This window comes from Pimephales promelas, chromosome 16 (genome assembly GCF_988280905.1).
Source record: "Pimephales promelas chromosome 16, fPimPro1.hap1.1, whole genome shotgun sequence".
In the NCBI taxonomy this organism is placed as follows: domain Eukaryota; kingdom Metazoa; phylum Chordata; class Actinopteri; order Cypriniformes; family Leuciscidae; genus Pimephales; species Pimephales promelas.
Genome location: NC_142784.1, coordinates 9365719 through 9383185, shown reverse-complemented (window position 1 = coordinate 9383185; position 17467 = coordinate 9365719). Strand labels below are relative to the sequence as shown.

General features: G+C 40.7%; 2 protein-coding genes and 1 long non-coding RNA gene across 4 annotated transcripts in view; 1 reads left to right on the top strand and 2 right to left on the bottom strand.

Moving 5' to 3' along the window:
* Positions 1-17467, top strand: part of LOC148973306 (uncharacterized) — a 69346-nt gene that overhangs the window by 21623 nt on the left and 30256 nt on the right. For both annotated transcript variants that reach the window (XR_016146814.1, XR_016146813.1), the window contains exon 4: positions 9308-9440. This is a non-coding gene — a long non-coding RNA (uncharacterized LOC148973306). The remainder of the gene's footprint in view (positions 1-9307; positions 9441-17467) is intronic.
* LOC120470598 (olfactory receptor 8B3-like) lies at positions 7428-8394 on the bottom strand. Its single transcript, XM_039660177.2, has one exon. It carries the CDS (start codon positions 8370-8372, stop codon positions 7428-7430), a length of 945 nt encoding a protein of 314 aa, XP_039516111.2. The 5' UTR covers positions 8373-8394.
* On the bottom strand, positions 13233-14204 carry LOC120470599 (olfactory receptor 6N1-like). Its single transcript, XM_039660179.2, has one exon. The coding sequence runs from the start codon at positions 14172-14174 to the stop codon at positions 13233-13235; it is 942 nt and encodes a 313-aa protein (XP_039516113.2). The 5' UTR covers positions 14175-14204.

Here is a 17467-nt window from a genome sequence, read left to right as displayed (position 1 = left end):
ACCTTAAACAATTATATATTGGCTTTAATTAACTTTTTTTTTTATGTCAACAGGTTCCATAAATTAACTTTTTTTATGTCAACAGGTTGCACATAACTGGCTTACGTTAAACAAACATAATTTGTTCATATAACTTCAACACATTCAAACAAAAGATATGTTGGCTTTAATAAACGTCTCAGGTTACGACTGTAACCTATGTTCCCTGAGAACAGGGAACGAGACAATACGTCGAATGACGCAATGGGGAACGCCTCAGGCGTGACAGGTGTCTGAAATCAAATATCAACTCACAGTAATCAGGTTGACCGGCGACAGCCCGTGCATCATCAGCTTGAATGATGAGCGCGTCAATCTGGATGTATAAGAAGGGCGCCTTGAAACCGTGACAACATCCTATCGTCTGAAGGGACTGTTGCAGGCAGGCCCCGAGGCATGGCAACGAGACGTATTGTCTCGTTCCCTGTTCTCAGTCGTAACCTGAGACGTTCCCTTTCGAAGGGAACTCAACAATACGTCGAATGACGCAATGGGGAACGAAATACCCACTCCGCCATGCTGAGGGGAGTGCATGCCGAAAAGGCAGTGACAACTGTCAGAACCAGTAATTCCAAGGAACACTGAAACCACTCACCCTATGTTACATCAGGCTGTCAGTGACAGCACTCCCTACCGGTCATAGCCCAAGCTAATGAACCAAGAAAAACCAGAACGTAATAACGTGGGTAAATCGGGGCCAGCTCAAAGGCTTTAGGACCACAACTTCAAAATAGAAGGGGTCCCTTCTAGGGAGTGTGGCTAGGGGGCCAAAGGGACCCCCAGCCAGTCACTATTCAGGAGAACACTCCTCCTGAAATGCCCCCAGGCTGGCCTGGTGATCTGTACTAAGACACACAGTCTGGCCATAGCCTGTCCGTCCAAGACAGAGCCTCTGGAAATTGCCTAGGAAAGGCATCCAAAAACTGAAGGCCCGCGAAGCTGGCAGAAACCATCGAGTTTCAGATCACAGAGACGGGGTCGTCCAGAGAGTGTGACTCAACCTCAAAACAACGGGAATCGTACACTCAATCCACGAGTTTCCACCCAGTGCTTGCTTTTGAGCACTGAGGAAGTTAGAGAGGGATCAAAATCAGGAGGGTCAATGAGACCTAAGACCTGATGACCCTCTGTGTAGGGAGCTCTGAAACATGAGGGCTCATGTCAGGAAGGCCGTACATTGTGCGGCCTGAAACCCAACGACCACAGCATGTGGAAGCTCATCCTTCAGGAAAGCCAGAGGCTAGAAACCTGACAGACCCACAATGTGGGGCTACCTCGAAAAAGGTCTAATCAGACCTAAAACCACAGTTGTGGGAGATAGCTTGAACAAGGGAAGTGCCTGTCGTAATGTATTGCGACAAAGACACATCTACAGTGGGACCCAAAGTGAAGAACCGGAGTCTGAACCACATGAGAAGGGACCGAAGCGTATCGCGCGTGACCTTCACCATATGAAATGGATTTTAAAAACTGCACAAGACATATCGTCGGGTGACTTACCACAATAATAGGTGAAGTATGGGTTTGTGTACTTCACTCTCAATTCAGGAAGGCCTGTTGAGGCCTGTAACCTGGCGTACACAGTGTGTGGGAGCTCATGGCCAGGAAGGCCTGGTAAGGCCTGTAACCTGGCGACCACAGTATGCGGGAGCTCGTAACCTGGCGACCACAGTATGTGGGAGCTCCTAACCAGGAAGGCCTAGTGAGGCCTGTAACCTGGCGACCACATCCGGTGGCAGCTCGTACTCAGGAAGGTCAGTGAGACCCAGCCTGGTGTACCTGAAAAACCACACCAAGTGGGAGCTACTTCCAGAAGTTAGCTCTTAAGAACTCTTAAAGTGGGACCCGTGGAAAGACCGGGGTCTGAGCCACATAAGAAAGGACCGAAGCATACTGCGCGTGACCCTCACCATAAGAAATGGATTTTAAAAAGTGCACAAGACATCTCGTCGGGTGACTTACCACAATAATAGGTGAAGTATGGGTTTGTGTACTTCACTCTGAATTCAGGAAGGCCTGGTGAGGCCTGTAACCCAGCAACCACAATATGTGGGAGCTCATAACCAGGAAGGCCTGTTGAGGCCTGTAACCTGGCGACCACAGTGTGTGGGAGCTCATGACCAGGAAGGCCTGGTAAGGCCTGTAACCTGGCAACCACATTGGGTGGGAGCTCGTACTCAGGAAGGTCAGTGAGACCCAGCCTGGTGACCACAACCTGTGGGAGCTTACTCCACCAAGTGGAAGCTACTTCTTCCAGAAGTTAGCCAGAGAAGGGCGTCCCTGTAGCCAGTGACAGGACGCCTCTTAAAGTGGGACCCAAGGGAAGACCGGGGTCTGAGCCACATAAGAAGGGACCGAAGCATACCACGCGTGACCCTTACCATACAAAATGGATTTTAGAAAGTACACAAGACATCCCGTCATGTGATTTACCACAATAATAAGTGAAGTAGGGGTTAGTGTACTTCACTCTGAATTCAGGAAGGCCGAACTTGAGGCCTGTAACCTGGCAGCCACAACAAGTGGGAACCCATAATCAGGAAGGCCTGACAAGGCCTAACGCCCGATAGTCCCAATGCATGGGGAGCTCACATTCAGGAAGGCCGCTGAGGCCTGCAGCCTGACATGTGAAGACTCACCACTACAACTTAGCGACCACGAAAGTGGGGGTTTCACATTCAGGAAGGCCTGGTGAAGCCTGCAACCTGACATGTGACAACTCACAACCAGGAAGGCCAATGAAGCCTGAAGCCTGGTGACCACAGAGTGGGAGCAAAGTGCTCAGGGAAGGTGGTGAGGCCTGTAAACTGACTACCACAGTATGTGGGAACTCATAACCAGGAAGGCCCCTTTGAGGCCTGTAACCTAGCAACCACAATGTGTGGGAGCTCATAACCAGGAAGGCCTGGTGAGGCCTGTAACCTGGCGACCACAGTATGTGCGAGCTCATAACCAGGAAGGCCTGGTGAGGCCTGTAACCTGGCGACCACAATGTGTGGGAGCTCATAACCAGGATGGCCTGGTGAGGCCTTTAACCTGGCGACCACAGTATGTGGGAGCTCATAACCAGGAAGGCCTGGTGAGGCCTGTAACCTGGCGACCACAATGTGTGGGAGCTCATAACCAGGAAGGCCTGGTGAGGCCTTTAACCTGGCGATTATTTTTGTATTGGTGGTGCTATACTAAAAAATAAACATCGTCATGTGTTTATCTTCTTTTCACCGATTCCTAATGGTTAGAGCAGGACAGTTACTTGAGTCGTCCCCTGTCGTTTCAAGGAATAGTAAAACGGCGAGCGGGTCCAGTATAAACGCATCGACCGTTTGGAGCGCTGCGCGCGCTGTCTGTGGAGACTCGCGCATACTTTCGCCTGCCTCCGCAGCGCGAGTTTCCACAGACAGCGCGAGTCTCGACAGTTTGTACTTGACCCGCTCGCATCCGGAGTCGTCGTCATGGCGGCGCGTGCATTGTTTAGAGCAGATATAGGCCGTCTCCTCGCGGGTTCAGATACACTGAAATACGTCCGCACCGCAGACATGTTGCTTCAGACAAGCACATGCAGGTCGCGGTTTCTGTTTGCGTCATCACAACATTTCGGCCATATTGTTTCGGTGATAAAAGTCTTTTGGCCGAAAACTGAAAATGCACTTTTGGGCCGTTTTCGACCGAAAATTTTCGGTGGTCGAATATTCGGTCCATCCCTACACCACACATTTGATATACTTGCCTTTGATGATATCCATAGCCAGTATCACATCCATGACAAGATTTTCAGAACAGTGGGTAGAATTTTTTGAAGGCCTTCAGAGTCTTTGGAGTTCATGAAGAGACTAACATGACAGCTGACTCTGAGGCTGAGGATGAATCTGACCATGAAGAAACCGCAGAGTTTCATGACATGTACACAATTTTGGAAGCAGATACAGGTTTAGAATATCATCTTCCAAAACACCAGCGATGTGCATGTCATCATTGAATCTAGTGGAAACAGCAGATGCTTCTGCTGCTGAAACTCATAATGTGACCTACAGAAAGCTGTCACGCTCTGCTTTTTCCAAGTGCCATATGTGGAACAAAACTGCAAGATCTTCAACAGCTTCTGAGGTTGTGGATGCTGAATGAGTGTTCACTATACCTGGCTGTCAAAAGGGTGGTCCGTATAATCAAAGACCAAAGATGAGGAGGCGATTCGGAATGTGTGTGGGGCCTCCAAAATAAACATGTAAGTTTTATATGTAACCCTGGGTAAATTTCTACATTGTAATTCGTTATTGTTATTATTGTTATTTTTTTATTTATATAATTTTATTTATCTAGGTTAAATGGGTATGCAAAAATGTGCTGCTTGATGCTGACGGTTTATTATTGAATCAAAGTGTACTAGCTTGTTCAGAAAATGTGAATGTCAGTGAGTTTGTACTTTGAACTGTCAGTAACAGCTTGATTCCGCCTCAGATGAGTTATAGCGACTGTGATTGGCCAGTGAGAATGTCAGTCAAGGTAGGCAGGGGAAGAGGAGAAAAGAAGTGAAAAAAAATGTTGTCGACATGATAACAGAGCGCGGGTGAATAACAAGGGTTTTCATGTGAAATATAGTCAGAAGAACTACGTTGTTTAAGTGTTAAGTCGAACAGTATTCTGTTGTGAGGTCAACACGACCACACTAGGTAGTCAACACGACGCGATTCGGAAGAACTGTATTAGTTTAACGCTTGATCGCTATCGCAGTGAATCAGACTATTCATGTGACTGGTGAGAAACTTTACTCAAGTTTATCCGTTACATCTGCGAATGTAAGCGTGTCAAATGTGATCAAAGCGATTGCCAAGAACTGGTAGTGCATCGATCGAGAGTGACAAAGCCGTTGAGGAATCCAGATAGCGCTCCTAATCCCCGAGTGGAGTTCCTCTGGCATCGCGGGAGTTTCACGGAGTTTGCTAACTGATGTCTGCTGCATGTGGATGGATCTGATGGGTGACGGAAATCAATAACTCTTGCCACTTACACTCAGGTACACTTTGCTTATTTTATTTGTGCTCCTGTAGAGCGAAGCGGCCATTTTACGTTTTACTCGGCCTCAACGCACACAAGCAACGTTCCAGGCCTGCAACGGTGTTTGAGTGTGTGTGTGTGTTGTGGGCCCACAATAGAGTGTTTTTTTTCCCCAATTGATGAATGATCTAATGGTTTAAAACTCTTGTCATATTACGATGTTACAGTTTGAATTTCTTGTTGAAACTGAGGTTTGTTTACATTTCTTTATTACTGAGTTTCATAGAGACCGAAATTTCACTGGTATATTGGTTTGCACTGAGCATTTAAAGACAATTTTTTTTTTTTTTTTTGTAAAGTAAGGAAAAGTTAATTTAAAGAGTGATTCATTAGATATCCTTATTTTGAAGGGAATCTAAAAGGTTAACCCTTTAAGTGCCTGTTGCTGAGAAGAGTTAATCAAACACTGCATTTGAAAATACCAGTTTTTTCAGAAGTTGTTTGAACAACTTTTATTCATCTCTAATGTGATTCACTTTTGTTAATTCTTTTTTGTTTATTTTTATTTTATCTTATTTTTTTTTATAAATCCATTGTGTATTTCAGTTATAGTGTGGTCACTTGACTAGTAGCCTAGCTGTAATTGGTTAAACGAGGTTTTCAGAGATCTGAGTTGCACTTTATAAAAAGTAGTGTAGAATCAAGGGTCACAGATTGATTATAAAATCACGTCGAGAGACAAATAAACGAATCTGGGTTCAAGCGTCTAACATCCCAAAAGGGTAGATACACTTAGGATGGTAGGGGGCGCTACATATATTAGTTATTTTTCTAAACAATTTGCCTTTATAAATGAATTTGCCCTTTAAATCCAGCTGAGATTGCCTTGCTCTCTGAGTATGTAGCAGTGATAAAGCTTGTGACATTAGCACTCACTGTCCTAGAGGCTGAGAGCAACACCCACATGGGATGTTTACTCCCAACTGTGTTCCAACTAAAGGCAAAAAACAGGGGTCTTAATCATTACTTTTGTAGTTAATATGGTTTGTGTATTTTTATATATAATATATTTTTATGGGGTTATCTGTAACTTTTGTTTATTTTTATTTATTTTTTTTTTTGCATTATTCTGTAGTTAGTCTACAGTACACATCAGTTATCTTCACAGTCTTTTTATTGCACTAAACCTGAATTTACATATACCCAAATTATTTTGGGGTCCAGAAACATCTGAGAACATTCTCAAATCAAGAATCCCAGATGTGAGATGTCGGATGAAGAGGACTTCTTTTCATCAATGAAGGCAAGACCTCCAGATTCCACAGGTGAACTGCAGAGATATCTGGCATTCACTTCGGAAAACATAGGGCTTCTTCATACATTCCCATGTGTAAAGAAATTTTCTCTATGTTTGAATACAGGACTTCCTTTTTCGGCAACCTGTGAGCGTTTGTTTAGTTGTGCTGGGCAACTGTTCACTGTCAAGCGAGCTAGGATTGACTGTACAAACTTTGAAAATCAACTTCTGGTAAATCTGAATAAGGCATTTAAGGAATGAAGTGTCTATTGTGTGCTCTTTCTTTCTTTCTTTCTTTCTTTTCTTTCTTTCTTTCTCTTTCTTTCTTTCTACCATGTCAATACAGACATCAAGAATCAGCATATGAAGGAAGGAATAAGTATATATGGAAAAACCTCACAAACACCAAGGCAGGCAAGACAGGCAAGACGTGGTTTCAACGGGACAGCATCTCTGTCCCAATTTGAGACACTCTCGCACTGTACTCCCTATTTCCTTTTGTGTGTGTGTGTGTGTGTGTGTGTGTTATGTGCAATGTCTAAGGTGCATTAAACTTTAGATATTGCACATAACACACACACACACAAAAAACAAAACAAAAAAAAAACAGAAAAATAGGAAAAGATAGGGACTGATGAGATGTGGGGGAAGGTTATCTTATATTATATTATCTTATTATATCATATTTTATTTTATACAAGATTGACAATGGCAATTGTTACATAGGAGGAAGGATGGAAATAAAAATCTACCAACACAATATGGGCAGTATGGTGGTAGTGGGGAGAGGGATGGTGATGGTAATGACAATGGTAATAAATAATAAATGGTTATTTTGTTTACGCATACACACACATACACATACCCACACTCACACCCGCTCACATACACACTTAGATCAAGCACTTAAATCACTCCTGGAATTATGGATTTACAAGATTGCTCACTACTGCACTATGTTGGTTTGTTTGTATGTATGTCTGATTGTTAAATAAAAAATAAAAATAAAAAAAAGATTTTGAGTTGCTACAACATCTAAAAAATATATTCTTCCTTTAGGCTTTTTAGTGACAAAATCTTACTGAAACAGAAATATTCACTATGATATTCCCATTTGTTTCTTGAAAAACAATCTCATAATATGCTGGCGCACTATTGTCAGATTTAGTCCATAAAGGAGAGGATTTAAAATAGGTGGTACAACTAAGAATTGAAGAGCCATGAAATTACGCACACCTTGAGGCACATTCTTTGAGCCATAACGACTGTACAGTACATCAAACATAAATGCAGCTGTCACATTGATCAGTGCAAGCAGATGTGGTACACATGTTTGCATGAATTTGTGCCTTCCCTCTATTGACTTTATACACTTTCTAGTCAAGTGAATGTATGAGTAAAATATCAATACTGCATGTCCAAAACATGTAAGAATAACAATGTACCCAAACACATTATTTACTATTGTAGAAAAACAAGAAAGTTTTGCAACTGCCCAAACCTCACAATATAACTTGTCAATATTAAAGCCACATAAGGTGAGTCTAGATAATAAAATAATAAGAACAGACATTGAAAAAAATGGAGCCAGCCAGCAGTAAAGGATACATTTCAAAATTATCTGATTTGTCATTACTGAATGATACTCCAGTGGTGTACATATTGCTACATATCTGTCATATGCCATCACTGTTAATGTGAAAAAGTCACACAGAATAGATGAATAAATGACAAATATCTGAATCAAACATCCAGCATAAGAAATCACATGATCGTGTGCTAATAAATCATACAAGAATTTAGGGTAGAATCCAGAAGTGCCAAAAAGTCCATTTACACACAGATTACATATAAACACATACATTGGCTCATGAAGCTTCTTATGTAAGAGTATAGTTGTAATTATAGTTACATTACAAAAGACCATCAAGGGATAGTATAGTGCGGTAAGAGAAAACAAGACATATCTATTTTCCATTGTTTCATTTAGAGCAGAGAGTGTAAATACCAAGACACTGGACTCATTCTTTGATAGTGACTGCATCTTCAATGATATGTTATTATGTGGATTTTGTTTTTGGGAAGTTCTTTGAAAACGAATTCGTTGGATCAAGATGAATTGTCACTGTCAATAGGAAGTCTGTAGATGAAAAACACCACCAAGCAAACATCAAATCCTATATCAGTAGCAGACTTTTTTCTCAGTTACAAAACAGTTGGAATCTTACCATGTTCTCCATTCACATGCTTCCTGTAGTGTTTTGTAAAGATTCGATTTGGTTTGCTATATATGGACACTGGTCTCATGCTAATTGCCTTGGTAACAACCCCTGAAAACCATTTGAACAAGCTCTCTGAAGACTACCTTCTATTAAAGGAACACTCCGACTTTTTGGGACTTTAGCTTATTCACCGTATCCCCCAGAGTTAGATAAGTCCATTCATACCTTTTTTCATCTCAGTGCGTGCTGTAACTCTGTCTATAACCCACCGCTAGCCTAGCTTAGCACAAAGACTGGATGTAAATGGATACAGCTAGCATACTAATCCCAATAAGAGTCAAAATAACGCTAACATTTTCCTATTTACATGTTGTGATTTGTATAGTCACAGAGTGTACAAATAACAAGGTTATATGAGACCCAGACGTCTTTTAACCGTATAGATATTGTGAACTATATTCTCAGAAGGCGAAGTACTGCTACTTGTGCGGAGTCATTACCGCAGCACCTGAGACACACCGAGGCGAGGAGCAGAGAGTTCACTCAGAGTTGGAGTATAGAGTCAGCAATTACTATAGTAAAAGCATAGTTTACAGTCATGGGTGTTCACTGTATTGTATTATCAAAAATTAAAATTTGAGTGTATCATTACAAAACATTTACAATTACATGCTATATTCAGAAATATTGGATTTCTTTTTTTTTAAATTCCACAAAATTTCTTGTTCCTAATTGTCACATATTTGTGGATCATCAGATGGATCAACTGAGAGGATGTTTCTCCAGGACCACTGTTACTCAATATTTGAGTGTAGTGGCAGATAGAGCATCCATATGCTTGTTCAGAAGCAAAGAGGGAGAAGGACTTGGGCCCTATTCCAGATGAAGTGGTAAGTATTCTGACTATTTACGTTTCGTTTTAAAGACGGGAGTACCGTACATTTTGAAGACTCTGCCATAATCCCGTTTTCTTCGGTTTTCCTCCGCTTAAATCTCCACAACCGGAAATGGACGAGCATCCTTGCGCCAAATGCGTGCATATAGTCCATTAGTTGTAACACTCACTGTCACAGAGCATAGACCACATAGACCTATAAATAATGTAATCATTTACTATATTATAGCCGCTCGTTCTATTGTCTGACAACAAAAAAAAAAATATATAGGAAATGAAAGCAGCTTTATTTGACATTTGTCTATATTTTATTAAATAGGGCATTATTTTAGAAAGAAAACGCACTAGGCTGACAGAATGCAAGTACAATGTGATGACATCATTAATAAGCTAATCGATGTATGACATCATCTAGCGACTTTTAGAGAAGGCCTTAGCTATTTTCATTTGAAAATAGTTGGTAACAGTGCCCACACTTTGAGAAAGGCTGGTCTAGTCTAACATCATAACATGGCTTACTCACGCTGAACAGTTTATCTGGCTACTGAAGATGCCAGTGACCTCAGGCTGACGAACTGCAGTGGGTCGAGCTTTTGACCTTTTTTTCTGGACATTGGTAGTATGGTTTGTGTTGTTCTCCTCTCGCTCCAATGTTGCAGATAACAGATTTCGCCATGACTTTCAATATATTCGTATCATATCACACATTCACACTTGCTCAATCTCCCTCATTCAGATGGGGCGTCGACGGCTTTATGGAAGTGACTCTGTAGCCCCGTTCCTTGAACAAGCCCCACCCACTCATTAACATATGATTTGCATAGAGGTTGTCTTTGAAAGTGAAAACTAAAACTGAAATAAAAGAATAAATAAAATAACAATTAAACTTAATATTTGAATGTTTTGAATGTTTGATTTTTACTTCTAAAATGTTTGTTATATTAGTTTAAATGTTGTAATACATATTAAAACAGCATAAAATATGGTGTATTGCTGTACTCATCGACAATAAAGGCCAATGTCATGTATAACCAGGGGATAAAGTGGTCCAGAACGGTCTGGAACCGTGTTCGGCAGCTCATATATATTAATAAATAAATAGACTGATTAATATCAATAATGGCGCAATGGTAGGCTAATGTTAAAAAAAAAAAATGTTGTGTGCATCGTCAAATTTCAGCCAGCCTGTAGTTCCTTCTGAAGTAGTCCTTCCGTGTCAAATCAAAACGTGATATAACCCCCTGGCCCTGCCTTGACAAACACGCTTCCTGAAGTTATGTTTGGTTCTTCTGTCTGATTAGAGGACATCTAGGCCAGTACATGCATGCAGTCAAGTCATTTCTCTCCTCCTCACTGAATGATAGCGAATGCGTGAAATGCACTCTTGCTGGTTGAGCGCAGTAAAGTTAGTTTTAGGTTTGATGTTCGCTGCACATTTGTTTTCCCTTGCCACTGTCTTACAAAGATATCAGTTTTAACATTGTTTGACCATTGTATATCGACATGAAATCAAAATCAGCGAAAATGCTTCTACAAATGAAGAGTTCAGATGCAAAAGCCTCTAAATGCCATTTGAAATTTTCTTCTAAAATGACCATTTTTATCAAGCTTGTATATTTCAGTTCAGTAATTTCACTTAAATGACAATTAATAGGTAATCTTCATTGCCATTTAAGTGAAATTACTTAACTTAGAAATACAAGCTTTATAAAAATGATCATTTTAGAAGAAAATTTCAAATGGCACTTAGAGGCTTTTGCATCTGAACTCTTCATATGTGTACCTGAAAATGCTTTGACGCGTTTCCACAGCGTTTCTAAATAAGGATTGCATTACTTGGTGCAACAGTGACACTCTTGTCCCAAAACGTTTTGCTATACCTCGATATATTGTCTTACGGTGAGTCATTTTTTTCCTGTTGCACCTACACAAAGTTCCCACACCTGCCAAATCCCACAAATCCCACTATAACCATACAGGTGTTTGTATGGAATATTTTTACAAAGGTTTAGAAGAAATAAAAAAAGTTAATATTACTCGTAAATTAAAACAGTTAAAGGTCCCCTGATTTTTTGACTTTCTGAAGTTTTTTAACATTAAAATGAGTTCCCCTAGCCTGTATATGGTCCCCCAGTGGCTAGAAATTTCAATTGGTGTAAACCGAGCTTTGGCTATATTTCTCTGCCTTTGAGAAAATGAAAGCTCAGGTGCACTGATCTTGAATCTCCTCCGTATGACATCATATGGGGTAAAGGTGACCTCCCCCATCTCTGCTTTGCCTGAACAGAGAATGTGGCTCAACGTGATTTGAGTTTTTCCTTGAGAGATATCATGGCTTACGAACGAGCAAAGCATGGCATTTGATCAGTGTTCAGACGTACAAGTGAACACAAAAGTATTTTTTTGTTGCTTCATTCGAGCCAAACAATGGGTTCTTTTTATTTTCTCTGAAAATGCGCCGACACAACTTCCCAAAATTTTGTATGGTCCAAACATTTCACCGGCGACAGTTTCCTCAACAGAGCTGGCCTCGATGAATGTCTGATGATAAATCGATCGAGCTACCAAAGATGTGTATGTTAGCCTAATTGTTCAAGTTCAGGCAGGTAATTTTTCTCTCAAAATCATTCAACACTGTTTATGCATCAGTAAGTCAAGCCAGTGACTGAAATATCAACGTCACATCATTTAATAAACCCATTTAAATTGTGATCAAATTATATACAGAAAGCGATCAAAGAACAATTTTTACTGTATGTACCTTACTGTATGTGCATTATCGTGTTTGCATTGGTGAGAGCATTAGAGAGAGTGCAGAAACTGCATTGAAATATTTCGATCTTCATTCTCGTGACTCTTCATTCTCGACAGACTGTCATCAGCTTGCTCAACAACATTTCATGTGATGGGAATAGATCTAAATACTATAAAAACTTTCTACAATTTATTAAACTTGATAGCTGTAATAGTAACGTACAATAGTAAAAGTATTCGAGAGAGACGTAATAGTAGCTCCAATTATTTATACTCAATTTTATTTGTTGGGTGTTAAATTTAAATTTGATTCGGACCAAGCAATATGTTTATATATTTATATTTCAAACATGGCACATGCAAATATTTGTTAACACTTTTGTAAATGTGTCCTAACGGTAATTATACAATTAAGTAAAGAGTCGCAGAATGTACTAGTTTGTTGGAATTACTGTTTGGTTTATGGTTAGTTGCATGAAATAAAGCATAATTTAATGTTATGTGTAGAATAAATACATTATGTAACAAATCCACTGTAAAATAAGTGTTACCACTTAAATATGTGTGTTAATTTACAGGACTGAAATGACAGTGAATATCCGTCAAGTGTTAGCTTCAGATGTCCTTGGGAAAGAAATAAGGTGTGAAAGGGCATTGTTCTGAAGTCAGGGGGTAATATTTGTAGATGGAATAAAAAGAAAAGTTGATGACCATAGCGAACATTGACAGACATCAGAGTTTTAAAAGGTTTACATGTTCCCTTGTCCATTTTAACTCCTCTTAAGAAAGATAAAATGTTGTCTTTAATGAATACATGGGACTGTACCTGTCAGTTAAGATTACATCAAAGGAGCATAAAAATCTTGCACATTTGTCAAGTGTAATCCTGCATCATTTAATGTTTTTATACAAACACACACGTGCACACACACACACACACACAAAAAAAAAAAGAAAAAAAATAGCTATCACAATTTTTATGTTGTCCATTTCAATAAAACAATTTCCATAGTGTTAGAATGCCTAGTAATATTCAATCAGATATTCTCACTTCTTTTTTGAACAGCAGTCTTATGACTTCCTTCCGTAGTCTTGTCAGATTTAGTCCATAAATGAGGGGGTTTAAAATGGGTGGTATGAGTAAGAATTCCATGGCCATGAAATTACGCAAATCTTGTGGCAAACTCTTTGAACCATAACGAGTGTACAGTACATCAAACAGCAAAGCAACAGTCACATTGAGCAATGCAAGAAGATGTGGTACACATGTTTGCATGAATTTTTGCCTGCCCTCTATTGACTTCCTGCATTTTTTAACCAAGTAAATGTATGAGCAAAATATTAATATTGCATGTCCAAAATATGTAAAAATGATTACATAACCAATCACATTATTTACTGTTGTAGAAAAACAGGAGAGTTTAACAACAGACCAATTTTCACAATATAGCTTTTCAATAATAGAGCCACATAATTTTAGTCTTGATGTTAATGCAATTCCAAGACACATGAAAAAAAAGGGAGGAAGCCAGCAGAAAAGGATACATTCAAGAACCCTCCGATTGGTCATTACTGAATGATAATCCAGTGGTCTACATATTGCCACATATCTGTCATATGCCATCACTGTTAATGTTGAAAAATCACACAGAATAGATGAATAAATGACAAATATCTGAATCAAACATCCAGCATAAGAAATCACATGATACTGGGATAATAAATCATACATGAATTTAGGGTAGAATCCAGCAGTGCCAAAAAGTCCATTTACACACAAATTACATATAAAGACATACATCGGCTCATGAAGCTTCTTATGCGAGGTTACAGCGTAAATTATGGATACATTACACAACACAATTAATGGATAATACAATGCAGTCAATGAAAAAAACACAAATCTTTTCCCCATCATTTCATTTAGTCCAGAGAGTGTAAACACAATGGATTGATTCTCTAGTGGTTGCTGCATCTAGAATTATATACAGTTTTATGACAGAGATTTCATTATGCACATCATAATAAAAAAATTGTTGATTAAAAGTTAAAACTTAGATAATCATTCAGATAGTCAACTCTTCAGTCCTGTGATATAAACGGAAATATTCAATACTCTAAAGGTAGCATATGCAGATACTTTAAAGATGCAAGCAAAGAAATAATTAAAATCTTACCACAATCTCTTTGTGTTAGTTTGACAGTGTTGTAAAACGTTGATCTGGTGATATGTATATATGAAGACTATTCTCATGCCAATTGCCTTGTTTGTGAACAAAAGCTCTCTTGAGAATGTTTTTTTAAATGTCTGTTACTAAACATGTCATAAAAGTAATATTAATAATATTGTAAATAAAAATCCCCAAATCTTAAAACCCTGGGCCCAGTTTCCCCAAAATGTTCTTATCGCTAAGTAGTTCTTAACATATTCCTAGAGCCGATCCTCCCTATACGCACAGAACACATCGATGAGATATTTAAGTGGTAATTACTTCTGGTCACGAAAAGAGAGACTGAGAGAAAAACAACATGTGAGTGAATTGCGGGAACAGTGATCAGGCAGACTTGTGTTCTCTCTTCTCCAAGTTTAATGTCAGCAAGAACAGTAAAGTTAAGTTGATGTGCATCTCTCTCAGTCTTCCTGTCAAACCAGCCCAATCTCATAAAAGCATTATATCTATACCTTTATATATCTTTAGTTTCTCATGCCATTTATACAGCAAAAATAGTTTTTACATGCATATGATAGGCCTACGCAGTTTTCGCTTGCATATGATACATACTTTTTGGCGTGTATAACATAACCTTGGTTCCGCATTTGATGCAAGGATGTTCTTCAGTTTCCGGTTGGGAAGATTAAAACGGAGGAAAACCGAGAAAAACGGGATTATGGCAGAGTCTTCAAAATGTACTGTCCTCCCGTCTTTGAAGCAAAACGTTAGAACGTTAGTAACGTTAGACACGCATCCGATATGTTTGCCATTATAACAGATGAACAGTAAATTAGTAGTGATACTACAACTATCACTACTAATTTAGGACTGAAAATCCGGATATAACGTAACCCGTATCCTTTCAGTGTGATGCCACGCGTGAAATGCTAGCGGGCTAAAGGCTAGTAGCCGAGATTCGGAAGGTTGGATATAAGTAGCGATATCAAAGCAATCCAATTGTTCCCTTTCAAGGGAACTTTGAGCTGCGTTGTCAAACGCGATGGGGAACGTTCTGCGTGATTGCGTCGTGAAGCGTCTGTACAATCAGTCCAATGAGAGAGTAGGACGTCAGGTGACGTCATTGACCAGGAAACTTGAAACCACCCTTGGAATCAGACCGCTACAGCATCTGTAGTCTTCAGCAAGCGATCTCTGTACTCTGTCCTTGTCTATTTATTGTTGTTTGTCAAAGCCCAATATATGTTACTATCTATATTTATGGCAAGCAAGATTATAGACGGTGTGTGGTTCCCTGCCCTCGTTACATCACGGGTGGGGATAAAGGTGTAAGGGTGGTCTGGGGTAGGGACGGTTTTGAGAAATCGTTTCTCCTCAGTGCCCTTTGGGGCGCGACTCTCTGAGGAGGGTCGCAGCACTGACGGTTCGGTTTCCCTGCCGGTTCGCCGTTTCAGGGCGCCGAGGTGCCTGCTTTTTCGATCCTCCGAGTCCTCCGAGGAGGGTCATAGGAACTAAGCTAGTTAAGAGGTAGGCAAGATCTGAGGACTGTCATCATCTCTAATAAAGCTTAGACAAGAAGTCCTTTTGCAAAAAAATGAGGCTTCTGAGGGCTCCTCCGGGGCAGGGACGGTTTTGAGAAATCATTTCTCTTTGGCAACCTCTGGGGTGCGACTCTCTGAGGAGGGTCACAGGCGCTGCGACCCTCCTCAGAGGAGGCGCTGCGCACACTCTCTGAGGAGGGTGCGACTCTCTGAGGAGGGTCGCAGCGCTGCCATTTCGGTTGTTTCCTGCCGGTTCGCCGTTCAGGACACCGAGGTGCCGGCGTCCCCATACGATCCTCCGAGGAGGGTCGTAGAGCGGTCAGTTAGGTTGCTCCCTGTCGGTTTGCCGCTTCAGGGCACTGAAATGATTGTTCAAGCAAATCCAGAGGCCAGTCTTGAGAGACTGGTTCCCCTAGTAGAATTTCTGGCAGCGTGGAAACTACTGCCACACATTTCTCATTGGGTCCTGCACACTATAGAAAAGGGTTTCAGAATTCAGTTCGGTTCTCGTCCGCCCAGATTTCTAGGGGTCCTCCTCGTAGTGGTGGACCCGAGCACGATTTGGTTATGGAGCAGGAAGTATTGACACTTCTGTAAAAGGAGCTGTAGAAGGGATTCCTCCTCCCAGCAGACAGCCATTACTTCATTGTTTCTGAAAGAGGATGAGGTGTTGCGTCCTACCTTGGACCTGTGTCAATTAAACAGCAGGTTTCAGAATCTTAAGTTCAATATGCTTACGCTAAATATGATTGTGTCACAGATTCAGTCCGAGGACTGGTTTCTCTCAATAAACTTAAGGGATGCTTACTTATCTTTCCATCCTCATCACAGGAGGTTCCTGAGGTTTGCTTTCGGGGGCGAAGCATACCAATATCGGGTTCTCCCATTCAGCCAAAGTTTCTCACCCCACACCTTTGTTTTCAATATGCGTGGATGGAGCTCTGGCTCCTCTGGACTCCAGGGCATTTGCGTATTATACTTTCAATGATTGATTGATCCTAGCTCAATCTGAGCATGTGGCAGTTCGGCATTGAGATGTCGTTCTGTCTCATTTAAAGATGTTGGGGGTTGTTGCTCAACGCCAAGAAGAGTGTGCTCTGAGGACCACTTTTCTAGGTGTAGCCTTTTACAGCAGTAAATGGGGTACATATCATGGCAGCTGCGTCAAACGTAATTACTTTTGGCCTTCTGTACATGAGACCCATGCAGTGATGGCTCAGGACCAAGGGGTTTTCTCCGAGGAGAAAAGCGTTTTTCGCATGATCAAGGTCACGCAGCTATGCCTTCGTGCTTCGGTCTTGTGGAAGAACCTTGGTTCCTCGCCCAGGCCCAGTGTTGGGGGCTTCTTGTCGATGCATAATGTTATCGACGGATGCTTCCCTCACAAGTTCTGATGGAGTTTTGGTTCCTTGCCACTGTTGCCTTGCTTTTGGCTTGCTCAGTTGGGGATATTTAATATTTAAAAATATTATTGATCTGTGTTGTACTACTTTCATGTTATCACTGTGACGCTGCTTTGAAACAATCTGTATTGTGAAAAGCGCTATATAAATAAA